The sequence below is a fragment of the Cyprinodon tularosa genome, unplaced genomic scaffold, assembly GCF_016077235.1.
Source record: "Cyprinodon tularosa strain WSP-4 unplaced genomic scaffold, ASM1607723v1 ctg50, whole genome shotgun sequence".
NCBI classification, from domain to species: Eukaryota; Metazoa; Chordata; class Actinopteri; order Cyprinodontiformes; family Cyprinodontidae; genus Cyprinodon; species Cyprinodon tularosa.
Window position 1 is genome coordinate 490704 of NW_024039230.1, and position 18187 is coordinate 508890.

Consider the following 18187-nt stretch of genomic DNA (forward strand, 5'->3'; position numbering starts at 1 on the left):
AAAACTGGTGAGATAATTAAATTCAGGGAAAAAAAACAACACCATAAAAAAGAAAAAAGTGCAATGAGTTGTCAGTAAATGCCTGAGATGTTTGTAAATAGAAATTGCTTACGGTTTGAGGCTCATGAGTTCTCGGAAGTTCTCAGGAGCATTGTTTCTGTTTCGCCTTTCAGCCTCGCACTTCTCTTTAGTCCACGTCATCTGGACCTTCTCTGGAGGAAGCTCCATCACATCCTCCTCCTCGTCTGAGTACAGACTGCCCATACGCACCAATGAATGTCTGTCTTTAACCAGCTGGGCCTGGAAGTGCCATGGGAACATTATAAATATAAATTTGAACTAAATTGTAGAAGTCTATCTCTTCCTCTTTCAGATCTTCTCCCAACATACCTCTCTTTGTCTTTCTGCACTGGATAGCCTCATTTGCCGTAACATCTGGGATCTCTGCTCCATCATTAGTGTTCTCTCATAAGTGTAAGCTGAGATGTCACTGTCATGCTGAAATCCCATTTTAAAAACATAAGATTGTAATAATTATATTAGAAACAATTATATATAATTAGAATTATATAGAATTATATGTAGCAAAACTTTTATATGCCTTGAATTTCTTTCATATTATTTCTTATAGCGTTTTTAATGTTTTGTTTTTTTTCTGAAGTAACTGAAATGGAAGTGAAGCGATTCAAAGTTTTATACTTTTTTTTATAATTGCTGAACTAGCTCGCACGACAAACAACAAACTTCAGAAAAATCTAAAGCAGGGCTGAATAATGTAAAAAAAATCAATCCATCAACAAAAATGGAGGAAAAATGTAACAGCTGTAAACATGCAGATCTGGTGAAGAGATGAGAGAATCGCTTGGAAAAGAAACTTCTAGGGATCTTCACATATCCAGTGTTCAGTTGGAAGAATGCATTGTGCACTCAAATATTCTGTTTGGACCCCTCAGTTAAAGTCTAGACCTAAATCCAAAGAAAACTATCTGGTTTGTCTTTAGATCTGTTTTCAGTCTGACAAAGCCTTAATTAAGAAGAATGATCAAACCTTCAGTTTCTGTACAGTATGTGGTAAACATCCTTCAAAAGACTCTCAGCCATAAATAGAAAATAATTTAACAATTACAATCTGAGCTTCAGACTGGTCAGATTTGTATTTAACGATAATTTCTAAAGTCAGTTTTCTATGTATACACCTAACATCTGTATGCCATTCTGTTGTTGTCTATCACATAAAATAAAATAAATATAGATTGCTTATTGTGATATGAAAAAAAATTTATGAATCTGTATGAACAAGGCATTTTCAAGGCATTGCCTCTTACATTGATAGATTCAAGATGTAGATGGGCCCCGTCTGTTTTCTACAACTGCTTTCAGATATATTGCAACATGTACCCAGCAGGATGACATTTGCATATTTTAGTAATCTTACTTTATTGATGTGCTCCTTTTTTAATCTTGCTGAAAAAAACTACTATAGTTCTCGTATCATGCATATGCTGTTCTGTTTCATTTCAGTTACTATGCCAAGAATGTCTAAAGTGCTGTTTTCCTTATCAGTAAATGTTTTAATTTGGCTGCATTTGACCACAAATGAGTTGGTGTGAAGAGCCCTCACCATCTCCACCACCTCAACCTCCGCCTCTATTCGCAGCTGATATAAGAATGTGGCCAGATCTTTCTTCATCTGAATGCTGTTGTCATCCATCTGGGCGACAGTGAAGATGCGCATCTTACATTTTCTCCACACCTAAAATCAAATGCCATATCAGCACAGTGTCTTATCAGTGCATTGAATAAGTGTTTTATGCACATAAATAACTAGTAAAATAGGAAATCAATGCAAGTAGTAATCTCTGTTTATTGACCTTGTGCTGTTTGAGCAAGAAAGGAAGCAGCATCAGCATTCCTCCATCGTGGACAATCCACCACACATCAATGTTCCCATCTGTGAAGCGTTCGTGGTTGCTTGGATAAAATGATACATTTTTGGGGACCATCAGGGCCAGGTGGGCAGCTGTTGTGCAGCGGACTGTGTCTGGAGCAGAGAAGACAACAAACTGGATGTGCAATTTAAATATGTCATTACCATTACTGCATACAGGGCAGCATATTCTCTGCCATGTCCTACCCCATAGAGAAGTTTATCATTAAATGGCAAAGATGCATCATAGTTGGTGTTGCAGAAATCAGGAATGGTTTACTGGCTGGAAACCGTGGGAATCTGCCCTAGACATGTTTTCGATTATATTCAATCATGTTTTCATTGGTTTTGTGGTGAACACATGTATTTATTTTACTCTTAGTTGACCAATCTTTATGATAATATAAGAATAAAAAAATTTAATTGTTTCTGATGACTTCCTATAAAAAAATACACATTACTGTATTCATAAATAAAGTGTTCCTTCCCATTGTTGACCCTGCCAAACCTAAACAAGCTCCAGCTAAACACCCCATAAAATTCTGTATAACAACTGGAAAAAACTCAACTGGGAATTTATAACAGCATCTATTATAGCCTAGAGGACCCATGAGGAGGAATTAGAGCAAATATTTTTTTTCTTTGTTTATAGTCTTTTACGTTCCCAAGATTTGATAATACATTGTTTGCATCATAAGACCTCAGTAGACCACAACGTAAATGAACAGCAGGTATAGCAACTGATAAAGGAAAAACAGTGAACTCCAGTTTTAATTGTCAAATTGTGGGAAAACTCTTACTGATAAAAGTCTTCCAGGCTCGAGGGTCTTCACTTTGCCTCCAGCCATAGGGCCATCCCATTACAACAGTGTTGTGTTTCATCCCACCCAGACCGCAGGACTGAATCAGATGAGCAACGCCTTCCCGTACTTTAGATGCCACAACAACTTGGCAGAAACCTTTGACGCGCTCAATCTCCATCATGTTCTTTATGGCCTAGAAAGAGTGTTGCACCCAGATAAAATATTTACTTATCTTACACATTATAATTGATAGCTCAAGATCGTTTCTAATATTGCAAATTTTGTAATGTATACATATTAAAACTTGCAGAAACTATCACAAAAAATAATTTAAGGTCGCTTATGATTTACATTAATCTATATACCTTATCCTAAGTAAAATGGCTTAATAAAGAACAAATGGTCTAATATATGCAGGCTGCAAAATAATTGCTATAGGCAAAACAAAAAAGAAAAAACTATATGAAATAAATATCATATAAAAGTAGACTGTAAACTACAATGACAAACATGTTTCTTCTGCTTTAACTGTACCTGTTCAGCCGCTTGCATTTCACCATAGCTGTCCAGGAAGTTGCCCTGGATCACCGAGCCAACAATGGTCAGTCCCTTACCCGCCTTAAGTTGTGAGGCAAAGGTGAGCATTCGTGGATATTTCACATGAAGGTCTTCATCTAGCTTTAACAGCACCAACAACTGAGGCCTGGAAAGTAGAAATGACAAATAGTTAGATCTAATGAAAGACAGGGTTTTTTTCCAACTACCGATGATACAACTTACAACCACAATTCCCAGAAAAAAACAATTACAAATGATTACTCTAGTGCCGACTTTCAGTCGGAAAGTATTATAGGCCTGGGCTCATTTGTTCATCTCTTTCTTAACTTGAACAGATGAAAGTAATCTCGCCCAATAGCAAAGTTAAAGAATGTCTAATCTCTGCTCAATTGTGTATTTATTCAGGGTACCAAAATACTTGAATCCCTCCACTCAACGGGGCTGGAATTATGAGGGAAGGCCATTTGGCTAGCTTTGGGCCTGAAGGGGAACTTTTAAACCACTACTACTGTAGATGTAAACAATCGAGGTTCAGAGAGGAAAAAAAAGCCTGCATAGTTTTTCTTTCTCCATTCACTTAACTTGGTGATTGTCCCCTGTCTATTTGGTTTAGCAAATCCTTAAGACTTACCAGTTTATAGACTTTTTACTTTTCCCAGCTTTCAAGCACGCAAAAAGCAAGCCAGTTATGTTACTGGTTGAGGAAAACTGACTCTGTGAGGTGTCGGGCACATGCCATGTTTACTCACTGAAACAGTTTTGTAAAAATATTTTTTTTTACAGCATGCCCCATATATTTTGCATAGAGAATGACTCGAGCTCTGTGTGGTTCCAGTAAGTTAATTTCACTAAACTCGCACTTACTATTCATCTATACCTGCTCAAGGTACATCTGCACCAGAACCACATTCCCCTACCTGCACTCAAACACTCATGCATTCATACATTGAAAAACATCAGTAAGCAACTGTGAATAATTGCTTGCTCTGATACTATTACATGTTGATGCCAGTACATCAACATGTGGTAGGAGGTTCATCAGGTTATTTTAAGTGCAGGATGTGTCCAATGTGTTTTAAAAGTCAGATGTTATTCAAATGTGCCTCTCAATTCTCAATAACACTTATTCACATTTTTAATAAATATAGACAAGCAAAACAAAACTACAATATAGCTTGTGTAAGAGGTTAGTCATGAGAATTACCTGATACTCATGTTCCCCCTAAAAGGGAAAACAGGCTGAGCCACCTTTTTCATTTTAAAACATAGACAAAGAAATAAATATGCATTAATGCTGTTTATTGTTATACCTCCAGTTCTTGGTGTGAGGAGGTCCAGCTTCTAGCCTCAATAAGGCATAACGTGCAGCACTTAGAGACAGTCCTCTTATTCCATCTCCCCATTCCTTTTCTGCCCTAATTAAAGAAATTATAAAAATACAGAAAGGGTCATTATTTTTTTTTGATGAGCATACTTGAGTTATACAGTCAAACAGAAAGAAACACATGTCCTAACAAAAAACAAAGCTGAAAAGTTAATACATACCCTTGGTATTCAATGTATTTGTAGATCATTCCTGCAATACCCATGGCCGCTATGGCATAGTACCAAGAGGATATGAACATCAGAGCGAGACACATACTCATGCCAAGGAATGATAAAGCCCTGCCAGTGTGATGCATATTTGGTTACAAATTTAGTAAGAACACCAGAGGGAAGAAAACAGCAACACAATGGTATTAACCCAAAGTTATAGTTCCTCATGGGTTTCATTGACAGAAGGAAATATGTGTCACAAAGAGAAAAACATGATCAAATCTACTAACCAATGGTAATATATAAACCTCGGCCTCCAGTTGGGTGTCCGTAGGAGGGTTTGTACAGCGCAAGCTAAGTTTACAAAGAGGTAGCACATCAAGAAGAACCTGTTGAAAAATAAAATATAATCAAAATGAAACATCTAGAGTAGGAAATGTACATGTAAATGGTGATTCTTAATAAATTAGAAAACATCTGGAAGGTATTTAGCAATGACCATATGGGGTCAACCCTTAAATCATCATTGCTTTCAAGACAAGTGTCAAGACAACAGTCTACTTTATGCTCGCATACATATGTCACAACAAAAATATAACATGACAGCATTGTAATATTAGAATTTTCTATTATTGTTCATTTTGATCAAATTATCAAAATTAAATAAAACATTTGATGATGTTCTTATTTATTAAGATGTTTAAGGTTAACAGAAAAATATAGTTCATGACTGGCCTTTTTTTTTTTTCTAAATGTCAATATGTAATATGATATGTTGTGTATGATATGTCCTTACATTGACAAAATAGGAGCAACCATATCTAGTGAGGCAATAAGTATCCCGAGCTCAGCTATGAGGCCAGTTAGCAGCAGAGCCCATGTTGGCTCTCCATTAGCCTTTCCATGACCGAATACCTGGGGAAAAAAATCCACAATATGTTGTGCAGCAATGCAAATGATTTCCCGCTTGCTTCTTTACCATATTTAAATACACTTTCAGATAACCTTTTCCCAATGCAAATATGTGTACACAACACTCGGAAGACATTGGCAGACTATTCAGAAAATAAAGTCTTTGGGTGTTTTAAGCAGAAAGTCAAATAGGAAGTAACTAATTTCCTTACCCTTAGAAAGGGAATAATGTTGTCCTTGGCAATAGCTTGTAAAAGCCGTGGAGCTCCAGTTAGGGACTGCAGGCCTGCACCAACAGTAGAGAAGAAGGAGCCAATGACTATAACCCATGGAGATGGCCAGGAGAGAGTACCAACAACAAGGTTCTGTTGAACAGCAATTCCAAATCTGCAATAAAGTTGCCGTTGCACATGATTAGCAATATTGATCAAGTAACCATTCACACAAATGGCTACATCCTTAATTGTAAGAAGTTATTCAAGGAAATAAGCTTACTTGTCTCTCAGGACTACACCCTCTATGCAGGACCCAAACAGGACCACAGAACTTAAATCTAGAAAGTGTGGTCAAGGAGGTTTCTCATAAGGTGGCAAATACTGTACATGTACTGAAAGAGCTATAATAGAAAGTGCCTTTTTATAGTATCTTTAAGGTACAAAATTGATTATCTATCAAAAAGAAAGGATACAAACAAGGGAAGTAGTTGTTATGGCTAAAATTGTTCCAACAGGAATGGACTTCTGAGCATCCTTGAGATCACCAGATCTGTTAGATCCTGCCATGATACCTGTCAAAAGAGAACATAACCCATTTTTTTTTTTTTTTTTGCTGTTATTGATGTCACATTATGCCCCCTACTGGCTGATTCCAACACTCATGTTTCTACTCACTGAAAAACATAATAAAGGATTTCATAATAAATCATCTCTAGCCATTTTTTTCCAGTTATAACATATGTGATGTAGTCTAAACACCATAATTGTTTCTAACCTGTGGCAGATGGCAAGAAGATGCCCACCAAAAGCGTAAAGGATGTAGCAATGTCTGCTGAGACATAGTTGATGAAGTTCTCTACGGGACTGTGGGCATCCACTGACTGCAACCCTGCTTTTTCTAAGATCTCGCCTTTCTGTAGGTAGGTGCTCCAAAGGTTTTCTATCACAACAAAAATATACATTAAAATAGGCTCATATGAGATCAACATTAGATAAATTTATAGGTGCTTTCATACAAGAAGAATTAAATAACAAATAGATGAAAGTGATATGTTATAATTCAACAATACATTAATATAAACACTTAATTTAGTTATAATTATATTGTAGTTTTAAGTATATAAATTTTCTGTAAACATGATTTACAACACAAAAAAATCAAAAACTAATAAGAAAATGGTGTAAAAGCTTGCAAATTGGTAAGAAATAATAAAAAACTAATAAAAAATGAAAGGCATGTCAAAACTAATACATTAAACATTTTAAAGGTGACATTTATTAGAATATCGAACAAGGAAAAGTAAGGCTTTAACAAAAAGGTAGAATTTAACTTTAGTTTTAGAAAAACCTTAAACGGCAAAATTTTGGGTGACTCGCAGAAAACTAAAGGCTTTGCCACAAGTTTTGGACCAGAAAATTATCTCAGTAATTAAGATCTTGACATCCTTAGTACAGAGCTGCATGTTGCCTTGAAGGAAGATCCTTGGTTTGGTTCCCAGCCCAGGGTCTTTCTACATGGAGTTTGCATGTTCTCCTGTTTATGTGTGGGTTCTCTCCGGGGACTCTTTATTAGTTTATACATGTAGCTGCATATCATCAGTGAACTTAGGCAACAGTGAAAATGTAATGTGATTTACCTCTGATAATTCCACTGCCCAGTCCAGGAATACCCTGTATCTCTGTAACATTATTCTGGACAAAGTATTCATCACATTGAGCACTGCTCAGGTTCCCACCACCACAGAACCGATTCCACAGCTGACTTGGCACTGTGGTGTTCCCCTGTATCACAGATTTAGCACATGCATCTAAGCCATCGCTCACCAAAGTCCTGTTGCCCAACATGCATATCCTGCAGCAATAAAACACATAAAGGGTAATCAGTTACAGATGTGAAAGGCTAAAAGAAGAAAGAAAAAACAAAAAAACATTGATGCAAAAATACCTAAATGTTCTTACTAATGCATGGTGTTAAGCTAAAGGAGGACAAAAATGCATGCATAACTTTTCTCATTACAAATCAGTTCTACATCAATTTCCCAAGCCTCCTCCTCAGAGACATGTTTATTTTTGGAACACTTACGGAAATTCCGGCGGATGAGTCAAAGATTTGATTCCCCCAGCATAGATGGAAACAATTGAGATAATAACACAGGCCAGGAAAAGGGAAGCCAACTTGTTGACATATTTGACTCCCACGAAGACCACCACAGCCATCAGGCTGAGGCAGAGAGTGCCGTACACCCGCATGTTGTTCAGCAGGGCACTGTCACGACCAAGGTGATCAGCAGAGTGAAAAATAGCCGCTTGAGGGACCAGATATTTCTGAAGACAAAAATAAAAAAAACAAGGTTTTTCAATATGTTATCGCAAAAATCCTTTTAGATTTCCATATGTTTTTATTGGCACACGTTCCTCATCTTTCCACTGTTGTTCGTTTGCACACCTGTTTGTTGTTAAAGCCAGATTAAATCAATTACTTAGTCAAAGCTATTAATAAATTAAGACAGCGACTATATATTTTCCCAAATTAAACAGACAGAGATACAGATGCAGTGTTAGACTCATTTTAACTACTCTGGACCACATTATCCCTAAGAATTACAATGAAAAATAATCTAATCAGGTTGAAGCAATTATTTTTTATCAAAATCTTTCATCTTGAATCAGCAAATCTTTTAACATCACATTCAAAAGTAATACAGAAAGGCTAGTCTATACATGCATTTCGTCTAGGCCTTATTCTTACCCATTCTATATTATTATTATTTTTTTTTTTTATCCAGAAATCTGATAGCATTTAGCAGAAGAAATCATTTTTTTCCAATGTAACTTATTGGCAGTAACTTGCAGAAAATCCAAGAATGTATTTATCTCCTTATGAAAAAGCTCTTAGTGACCAAAACCACTTGTATCTTATACTGTATATCATGTAGTTATAGATGATGGCAGTAAACAACTCTCTAGCCACATATTCAATTTTGTGGAGAGTTTTCAAAAGTAGAAACGGAAGCAATTTCCATTTTGGATATGCTTCGAACAAATACCCATCTGGTAAAGGGCTTCTTTAAGGGAAATTTGATCAAAATAACCCCCGGTTCTAAGCCATTCCCTTTATCTTGTTGTTGACTAAGATACTTTGCCATCTACACATATTATTTTAATAGTTTTTTCTTCATATTACCATTTTTCTTGTTCTCTAAATGCTATTAGGGAACTTAGCTGCCATGTTGTCCTTTGATCTTAATTTTATTTTACTGATACAATAAAGTATGTTTTTATTCATGAGAATACATTCTGAACATTCTCTATCAGAAATAATGCTACCGAAAATGTATGTCTAAAATATAATACCACATATGGTCATCTTTATGTAGTGTAATCTTGAAGAAACAATAACAGAATGTTTTAATCATATCTTCGAATGAAAAATTTGTAAAAAAAAATTATAGGAATGAATGATATTTTAACCAACTAACCAAGAAGATTTCAATGGCTCCAAGGATGTACATAGCAGAGGCAAAGGTGGTGCCCAAGTAGAAGCACAGCCCCACAGCTCCTCCAAATTCAGGGCCAAGTGAGCGGGAGATCATGAAATACGCTCCTCCAGCTAAGAAAGAGAAGAACAGCTGTCACACATTAAACATAGTTTGAAGTTTTCAAATGTTGCTTATTAGTTAGGGCACAAGATATGCTGTACTCCCACCATAAAGGAAATAGATTGAGAATGGCTGCCTTCAGTGTTTTACCTGGAACAACACCGTTAGTTGCTATAGCACTCATTGATATGGCTGTTAGCATCGTCTGTAAAGGAAAGGAGAAATTATTATATTAGAGCATATTTTTTACATACTTTGTTGCAATTACAATTCACAATAGTTTTCTAAAGCAGATGCATAATTTTAGGACTCTGTTTTTCTTTGCATGCTTACTAGTTTAAAATACTCTCATATCTGTGATGTTATGATATCTGATGATGTGATAAAAACAATTTGTTCATTATACCACTAGTTCTTTATAGGGGCAATAAGCAATAACTCTTTATTTTAGATAGAAAAAATAGTGATGTGAAAAACTAAAGCTATGATGGGATGTCATCCAGTATTTCTCTGAGTTGTTTTTTTGCCTTATTTTTCCAAACCAGGCCCCACCCCAAGTGCATATACAGCCATGTAATTAGCTGTCACTCATGGTTTAAACCCTCCCTGTTCAGAGAGAGCACTGTATTATAGGAGAAAAATGGCTGAGAGCGCAAGACATTTTCTTGCCAACACCACTATAAAATGAGTTACTTAATCCTTCACTAAACCTGTTCCTCCAAAAGGTAAATCTGATTTGCTGTACCCTTTACCCCAAAGGCTGAAAAGGGGAAGGGAGTGGGGTTACAGCTGGAGTGGAGTTACAAAGAGGCGTCGCTTGAAAATAATCTTGTTTTGGTTTATAAACAGTGCTTAACGGCCTGCCTAGAGGTGAATTTTTGCTTATTGCTTCTTTGATTCTGTTAAAATAACTGGATAGTTTTTTTTCATGACACTGATTCCATGACCCTTTGTATTTTAACCTATGTTTAAAATAAAAAAAAAGTGAAATAATGGAGCTATTTAAATAACTTAGCATGACATGCACTGTAAGGAGGCATATTTAATGTTGCAAACTAGTAAACCTAATTAAACATCAAGGGCAATAAAACACACTTTATTATAAGTTATTACCTTTGATCAGGCAGCGCTAAATATTATATAATAAAGACCACTGAAAAAAATTGTTCCCCTAGGCCATGTCTCTGATGAGCACTTAACAATCATAGGGCCTAACCAGTCGATAATAGTCATGTTTGCACCAATTTATTATTGTCTTTCCCTTTTGTAACAACACTGTACATATAAATTAATATTTATTTAAAAGCAAGCTTTTATTTCCCAAAAAATTCATATTGTGTCTAAGCTGCCTGCCAGCAAAATGGAACCAACGGCATGTTTCTTAGGCATTAAAGATAATTCTCTTTCTGAATAATTGCTATACTTTATTTAATATTATGATTTTTATTCAATAGTTTTAGAGTAAAAGACAACTTTTATTACTACTACCATGTGGACATAATGCATGTTTATACTAACACATGAGCAGCACATGAGGACAATCAGAATGGACTGTATGATGCCGGCCATCCCCACAATCCAGGTTAGTCGAAGGAAGAGAATGACCCCAAAGATGTTCTGGAGGCACGGCAGGTAGACGCCCATCAGAGTACCCATGTTGGGAGACTAGCAGGGAGACAGAGGGAGGGTAGGGTGTGATGGAGTGTTGAGCATGACATTTCAGGAAACAAGCGGTGATCATTAATATTGATTGATGTACTTTTTAAAGGTCATTCAATCATGTTATCAGCACTTACCATGTTTTTAGGTCTTACATGGACCTAGTCTAACAACAGGCTGCCCTGTTTCAAAAGCAGTCTATCAACAAGCCTTAATAACTAAGATTAGAAAGCACAGAATAAGCCAACAGCACGGTATAGTGTTTCCTAGCCAAAAAGGACTGCCTGTACACACAATGCAAAACTAAAACTGACTTTCTAACTGACCTTGGGGGTTTTTCTGAGTGAGGCCTCAGCACTTTCTTCTTCCTCATGCTCCTTTGCACCCTGCGTGATACTGGTGTAGTTGACCAGTCGGCTAAGCAGAGAGGAAACCTTCGGCCGGATGTCAAGCTCCTCCTGAAAAAGGAAATTATCTGAAGTAGATTTGAGTTTATCACATAAAGAATGAAATACAGTAAAATGAGCTGACCTCAAATAGAGCCAGGTTTCTATCATAGTAGTCATTCTTTCTGCCAGTGGAATCAGCGCTGCTAAGGAAAGGGCTGTCTTCTTTATGATTTCCATGTCCTGTTAGAGGATATGATAAAGGTTATGCAGAATTTTTTAGTTCAATGTCTAAAGTTATGATCTCTCTGCTTTTTGCTCAAAGTAGCTTTATCTGGTCTGTTCCTGTTTGGCTGTAACACCTTCATGGAGAGAAAGATCAGCTGTGCTGCTACCATCAAAGCATTTGTTTATAGATGATGGAGCTTGGTCTGTTTTTCAGTGTAGTCCTGTTTCTCTGACTGTGACAAACTGTATGTGCTCCTCTGACATGGTAGCTGGCGGAGAGCCTGTATGCCTGGCTGTGTGTTTCCTGGACGGGGCCGCCTGTGTAGCTGGTTGAAGGTTGTCTTTTGTATCTCTGCTTTTTTTTCTATGTCTGCCTCTATCTCCTTGAACCCCAGTCAGACTTGGCAGATGGTCGCTTACACCGAACCTGGTTGTGCTGGAGGTTTCTTCCTGTCAAAAGGAATTTTTCCTCTCCACTGTCTCTACAAGCATGCTTGGTGTGAAGGATTTTCTTTGAGTTAATGACTCGATGCAATCAACTGATTTACCTTAGATAGAAAACTTTGAATCAATTTGAATGTATGATCTGGTTGAATTGCCCCGTAAAGTGCCTTGAGATTACGTAAATGTTAATTGGATTACGATTATGTAAATTGGAGCTATATAAATAAACTGAGTTGAATTGAACATTTGGAGTAGAAAAAATAATGTCTCTAAAGAAAACAAAAATGCAATTGAGATCAATTTTGGCATCTAGTGTGCAACAAGTAAAACTGAACAAAAGTTAATCAGTATTTTAAAAGCAGCATAAGTAGTCATAGGTTGGCGTACTACATAGAAGAAACGATACTTTGACATTTCAAGCCAAAGGAGAGAATCGCCTGTTATGGGTCTACAAAAATTAAATAAATCAAAACATTTACATATTTACCACTTCTGCATTTGTTAAAACCAAAAGTTTCACATTTTAACCACAGTTGTACTATGTATTTTTGCCTTGCATGCTAAAAGACATATGTCTTTAAATTGTCTTCTTTGTTTTTATCCTAAAGTAGACAACCAATTAAAAGAAAATAAATTTTGCAATTTTGCTTTGAAAAGATGAGTTGGGGAACAAAAAAGAAAGACTTAGCTACTTTGTTTCTTAATCTAAAAGAATTGCAAAAGACAGTGAATATTCACATAATAGTCTGTTACTGGTAAAAGATGTATTTAGAAAACAATGGCATTACTATGATAAATTCAAAGAGAAAGAATAAACTGAAAAAAACATTATGCTTGGTTAGTAATTAAAATGGAACGCAACTTTTTTTACGTTCATTTTTTCCAGCTTTTAACTGTCACTGGCGAATGTAATTGAAAGATCTTAACAATGTCCATTAAGCAGAAACATAATTCACATGGTGAAATGGGAAAAAAGACCAATAGCATTACACGCCAACAAGCAAAGTCCAGGTGATAAACAGTCAACTAATTAGATTTGACTTTCATTTATTTTTCTTTCTGAGGAAAGAATCAAACAGAGATAAGCACCACTGCTGGGCCAATTATTGTACACAAAGCAGTACGACAAACTTGAACCTCACACAGTCACACTCTCAAGCATGCACGAACCTCATTACCAAGAAATTACCTAACCCCGAGTTATTAGAGCATGTAAACTTTAACAGGCTGTGTCTTGAAGCCTAAAATAATTCTGCGACTGAAAGCTGGCCCACTTACCATGGGGACATAAAACAGAAAAAGTATTCTCTACTGAGCTGCATGACCTTCAAGGTAGGTCCTCACTCACCTGAGCTCTGAATCTCACTGCTGCCAGTAATGCTGTTGGTAAGCATAGTTAGGTGCTGTGAGTAGAGTGTAAGAGAGCACCCTGTGCTCTAGCCAGTGGAGTAGTCGATTCCTATCCAGGACACCCGGTCACCCATGATATAAACTCATTCATGGGCCTGATATAACACATGGTGTACAGACAAGGGGGGTTAGAGATGCAGTCTGATTCACATTAATGGCCAGGCACAGAAACACTTAATTATTAGTGTATTATTACTTTGTTCTTTACACCATGACTGAAAGATTTCTTCCAAATGTTTGTCTGTCGTTTGTGTGTGTGTGTGTGTGTGTGTGTAGGCAGTTTTAAAAAACAGCTGTGTCCCTCTATGCTGTGTTACTGGCATAGACTGGCATAGACTGTACTTTGCTTAAAAAGTTAGTTACTTTATTAATTTTTGTTATTTTTCATAGTAGCTTTGGATGTATACCTGTGGGCTTTTTAATTGATTTGTTGTTAGCTTAAAAAAATGTCCCCACACTGAGACAAATATATATATATATATCTAAAAGAATGGCAATTCTATGTAAAGATAAGGTACTTTTTGTTTGCATAAAATAAAGATAGATTTAAATAAAGTAGATTTTTCTCCTTACAACACATTACTAAATTTCTGATTATACTCTTAACATATGCATGCAGACAGTAGCAGGTACACAGACATAGGGACTGTTAAAATGTCATTGCAGTAACCCCAAATGTCGGGTTATGGTCCTTGCTCCTGTGACCTAGAGTCTATAAAAACACATTCTCAGACATGCACTGACCAACCACCAACGAGATCAGGCTAAACAATATTGCATCAGCATAATCTATCAGGCAGTTTCTTCAGAATCTAATGTCTGTCAAATGAAATCAAAGTAGACCCACTCTTATCTGTGAGAACTAACCAGATTTTCTGGCCTATCCAAGTCAAGCTCCATTTTGCCAGGCAGTGAATGAAGAGCCTACCCCAGGCCCTTCGGATCCTTTTTACAAAAAAAAAATGCTGTAGCCTCCTTCTGTTTAACCACACCTGATTTGGGGGTGATTTAAGTGTTGTCCCATTGGTTCCCTTATTGTTTAATTCATTAACACCTGAAATCTGGCATTGATTAACATCTACTGCTTTACTGACCACAACAACATTTCAGAAGTTTAACTGACTTCTTTTGATAACTCCAGACCAAAAAATGGTGGTGTAAGAAACACAGGAAAACTTAAGGAGCATCCTTCTCACATTGCTTCTAGAATTCTGCAGGGGGGAGATATTCTCACTGATGCAAGGCTGGCAGGCAAACTGAGGATGGCTGAGGACAAACCTCTCGAGTTTCTTCATCAGATGTGATGTCAGTGCTTCAATAACTTGGATCCTGCTCATGTGGTCTCCCAAAATACATTTTGGAAGAAAGAAAGTAAAGAATTTTGTCCAAAAAAATAATAATTAAGCGCCATAGCCTGTTCAAGTAAAATCTAAAATGGAAGAACACACAGCACGTCTGAAAAATAGGTCAAATGAAAGGTACTGAACAAAAGGTAGTGAAATAAACTGCCTACTTGTGAAGGACAAAAAGTCCAAATTCTGTCATTTGACCAGTTACAATGTTGCACTAAGCGCAAGTGCAAAATTGCACAGTAAATATAAAAGTACGCAATGTCAATGTTTAATGTAGGACTAAAATGCAAATACTTATTTATATCATTCATTCTCATAATACCAGGAAGGTTTAAGGACGCATCAAACATTTTCATCACAGGTTGAGTTCCAGAGGTACTGAATATCTTACTTCAGCATAGAAGTAAGATAGAAAAAATAGGACTTTTACTTTGTAGAGTATGTTTTGGTCTTATTTTAAAACATCATCATAGTTGTGAGTCACATTTCAGGACTTCCTTAGTCCTGTCTTTTAAGGACTGGTTTATTTTCATTAGGAATCTAGGACCTACTTGTAGTGTATAATATTTTACTGCTATTATGCACAAAATCTATACATTTACTAAAATCTAGAATCCACAAATTGAAAGGGCTTGAGAAGGCTATAACATAAAGAAAATACTCATATTTATCTCTTAGAGTTTCTCAAGATCCACTGTCTACAAAACACACGGTTATACTGCCATCTTGTGTAAATTTAATGTATTTCATATCAGAAAAGGAGCATAACCCTCCTGTTCAGAAACACGTGCAAATGAATAAAACATAAATTATAGAAAAAATAACCAATGGATAATATATTTCAGATCCTCTCTAGCTCTGCATTCTGTCCAGCCAATTTTTCTTAAAAAACTGGTTCTGTCCAATACTGAAAAACATGGTATGTGACTAGCATTATCTTGTAGGGGCTAAGGAGAGAGCGGGGTTCTCAAGCTAATGACACACATTACTGGTCTAATTGGAAATATGAAATTGCCTGTAAAGAGCATAAGAGTCATGCTGTGTGCACAGAGCAGTCAGTTCTACTCAACGTGTGCCTACATGTTTTTCAACATGTGCACAAAACATTTAACAACCCATTCAAAGAGATCAGACAGTAGCACATTTGCAGAATGGTCTTTCCAAAGGTAGGACCTAATCGCTATTTAGTTTTAAGTTTGCACGTATACTGGTTTCTTAGGTGAGGATTTCAAAATCTCATAAAAAAAATACTTGTTCACCAGTTGAAAGCATCGAAAGCCATTTACTATCAGTGCTTTAAGGATAAAAGAAAATAATATTAGCCTTAAAAGCATTACAAAAATGTCACTCCAACCATTTGGGTGTGCTTATAAACTATGAGAAAAGTTTGGGGTTTTAACAGGTTCAACATATTTCTCTTGCTGCTTTTGGTAATAATCAGTCCTCCATACAAAGATATTAATACCAAGTACAGATATTAAGTTACATCTAGTTAAGCATTTCTTTAAAAAGGTAAAACGAACAAAAAAAAAAAAAAACAAGAATATACAAACAACTATCTAAATTCATCTTAGAGAAAATCTTTGCTAAACTTTCTTACTATGGAGCATTTATTTCTTTTTAACAAAAATGGATAAAATGCAAAAGCCCAGAACAGTGTGTGGAAGGACAAAGCTAACCCACCATTATTAAATAGGGTCTGCAAATACATAGGTAACCGGGTGGTCTATTGGGTGTAAATTCCCACCCGTTTTGGGTTCTTGAACACATCACAGCTCCGTTTCTTTACCTTCACGTCTGCTTTACAGAATTGACAGGCTCATTAGCGTATATAGGCACCAGGTGTGCAAGCAAGCTATGAGAGTCGGCTTAGTTTGGTGTGCAGTAGATTCTTTTGAGCGTTGGGAGCCGTGCTGCTACACAGAATTTGGATCTTGGTATTTGCGCTGCTGGAAAAGTTTTCATGGAAGTGTCTGCATATATCCCTGTCTGAGGCTGATGACTACTATGAAGATTGCTGCTGTTGCTTATTATGCTTTCACCATTGAGACCCCTTTTTTTGTTATGCTCTTGGTAAAAGGTTTTCTCTGGAGTTAGTTGTAGCACGGGCACTACAGAACCAGAACCATTTATTTATTTTATAAATAAGCTGATTGGGCGCAGCTCTATAGGACGCAACGTGAGATTCGTGTTCTTCTAAATTAACATAATCTTGTTTGATCTTGTGTGCTACTAACGTGGTTTGCAGTGGTTTTCTAGAGTCTCAGATTGCTTCTTCTGTCACGGGTTCTTGTGCCTTATTGGATTTTAAAATAGAATAATAAAGTTGTCTTCCAATTGTAAAATAATCCATAAATAAAATATATAATTTGTATACTAAATCTGTTTCCTCATTTTAAGCCAGACTTACCTAGGTACATTTAATTGGGAGACCCTAGGCTACTTGATGATACTTTTAGTGGTCTACTAGTTGGTTTAGGGCCACGTCCTCGGTCACAATCCGGGTAATTCCCCCGTGTTACACATAAGCTGACATTTTTTACTTCATCTAAGGGTTGCTGATGCAAATTTTCTTTAGACTGCTTTTATGTGAACAAATGTTTTATTCATTTGCTAAAATTAGTATCTGAATGATGGCTATAGTTGGTTAATGATAAGGGATAAGACAGATTGACCATTATGTGAATTATAATTAACAAAGAAATAGGTATTGCCACATTTGAGCTTGAATTCACTATAAAGTCCCATTAAGCTTCAGGGCTGTGCCTAAAGGCTAAGAAATGTTGGTTCTGTATTGCCTGTTAAGGGAAAACTTGTCCAATTAATGAAATCAATTCTCCTCATAATAATCATGAAAAAAACAACACACAACTTAGATAGAAATGCCCTGCAAAGGAAAAAGTTGTTTGAGCACATTACTATTATAAACCCGTCTTGCTTTGCTCTTGAGTTGATTTTTGCTTTCTTACCCTGTAGCAAAAAAAGAAAAAGGTTTTAACAGTGCACTGGTATTAGCTGTAATCAGTTTCATGCAGTGTAAAACCTAAGCTGAACAGAGGAACATTAACCCGCTGGGCCAAGCAAATCATATCAGCTTTGATGTGCTCTAATGATGATAAAGGAATGGCAGCTCCATCTTACCACCTCAGGCGGTGAAG

At 36.4% G+C, this 18187-nt stretch overlaps 1 protein-coding gene across 1 annotated transcript in view; it reads right to left on the minus strand.

The window, feature by feature from the left end:
- slc12a4 (solute carrier family 12 member 4) overlaps nucleotides 1-18187 on the minus strand; it is a 31052-nt gene that overhangs the window by 2655 nt on the left and 10210 nt on the right. Inside the window, exons 2-22 of the mRNA XM_038302964.1 lie at nucleotides 11741-11838; nucleotides 11536-11667; nucleotides 11069-11215; nucleotides 9701-9755; nucleotides 9431-9561; nucleotides 8035-8276; nucleotides 7589-7803; nucleotides 6727-6891; nucleotides 6425-6523; nucleotides 6232-6289; nucleotides 5949-6123; nucleotides 5621-5739; nucleotides 5115-5213; nucleotides 4834-4953; nucleotides 4599-4703; nucleotides 3265-3433; nucleotides 2728-2923; nucleotides 1872-2041; nucleotides 1622-1753; nucleotides 391-498; nucleotides 113-300 (exon numbers count right to left, since the gene is read on the minus strand). Of these exons, the coding sequence (XP_038158892.1) occupies nucleotides 113-300; nucleotides 391-498; nucleotides 1622-1753; nucleotides 1872-2041; nucleotides 2728-2923; nucleotides 3265-3433; nucleotides 4599-4703; nucleotides 4834-4953; nucleotides 5115-5213; nucleotides 5621-5739; nucleotides 5949-6123; nucleotides 6232-6289; nucleotides 6425-6523; nucleotides 6727-6891; nucleotides 7589-7803; nucleotides 8035-8276; nucleotides 9431-9561; nucleotides 9701-9755; nucleotides 11069-11215; nucleotides 11536-11667; nucleotides 11741-11838 (2923 nt within the window). The remainder of the gene's footprint in view (nucleotides 1-112; nucleotides 301-390; nucleotides 499-1621; nucleotides 1754-1871; nucleotides 2042-2727; nucleotides 2924-3264; nucleotides 3434-4598; nucleotides 4704-4833; nucleotides 4954-5114; nucleotides 5214-5620; nucleotides 5740-5948; nucleotides 6124-6231; nucleotides 6290-6424; nucleotides 6524-6726; nucleotides 6892-7588; nucleotides 7804-8034; nucleotides 8277-9430; nucleotides 9562-9700; nucleotides 9756-11068; nucleotides 11216-11535; nucleotides 11668-11740; nucleotides 11839-18187) is intronic.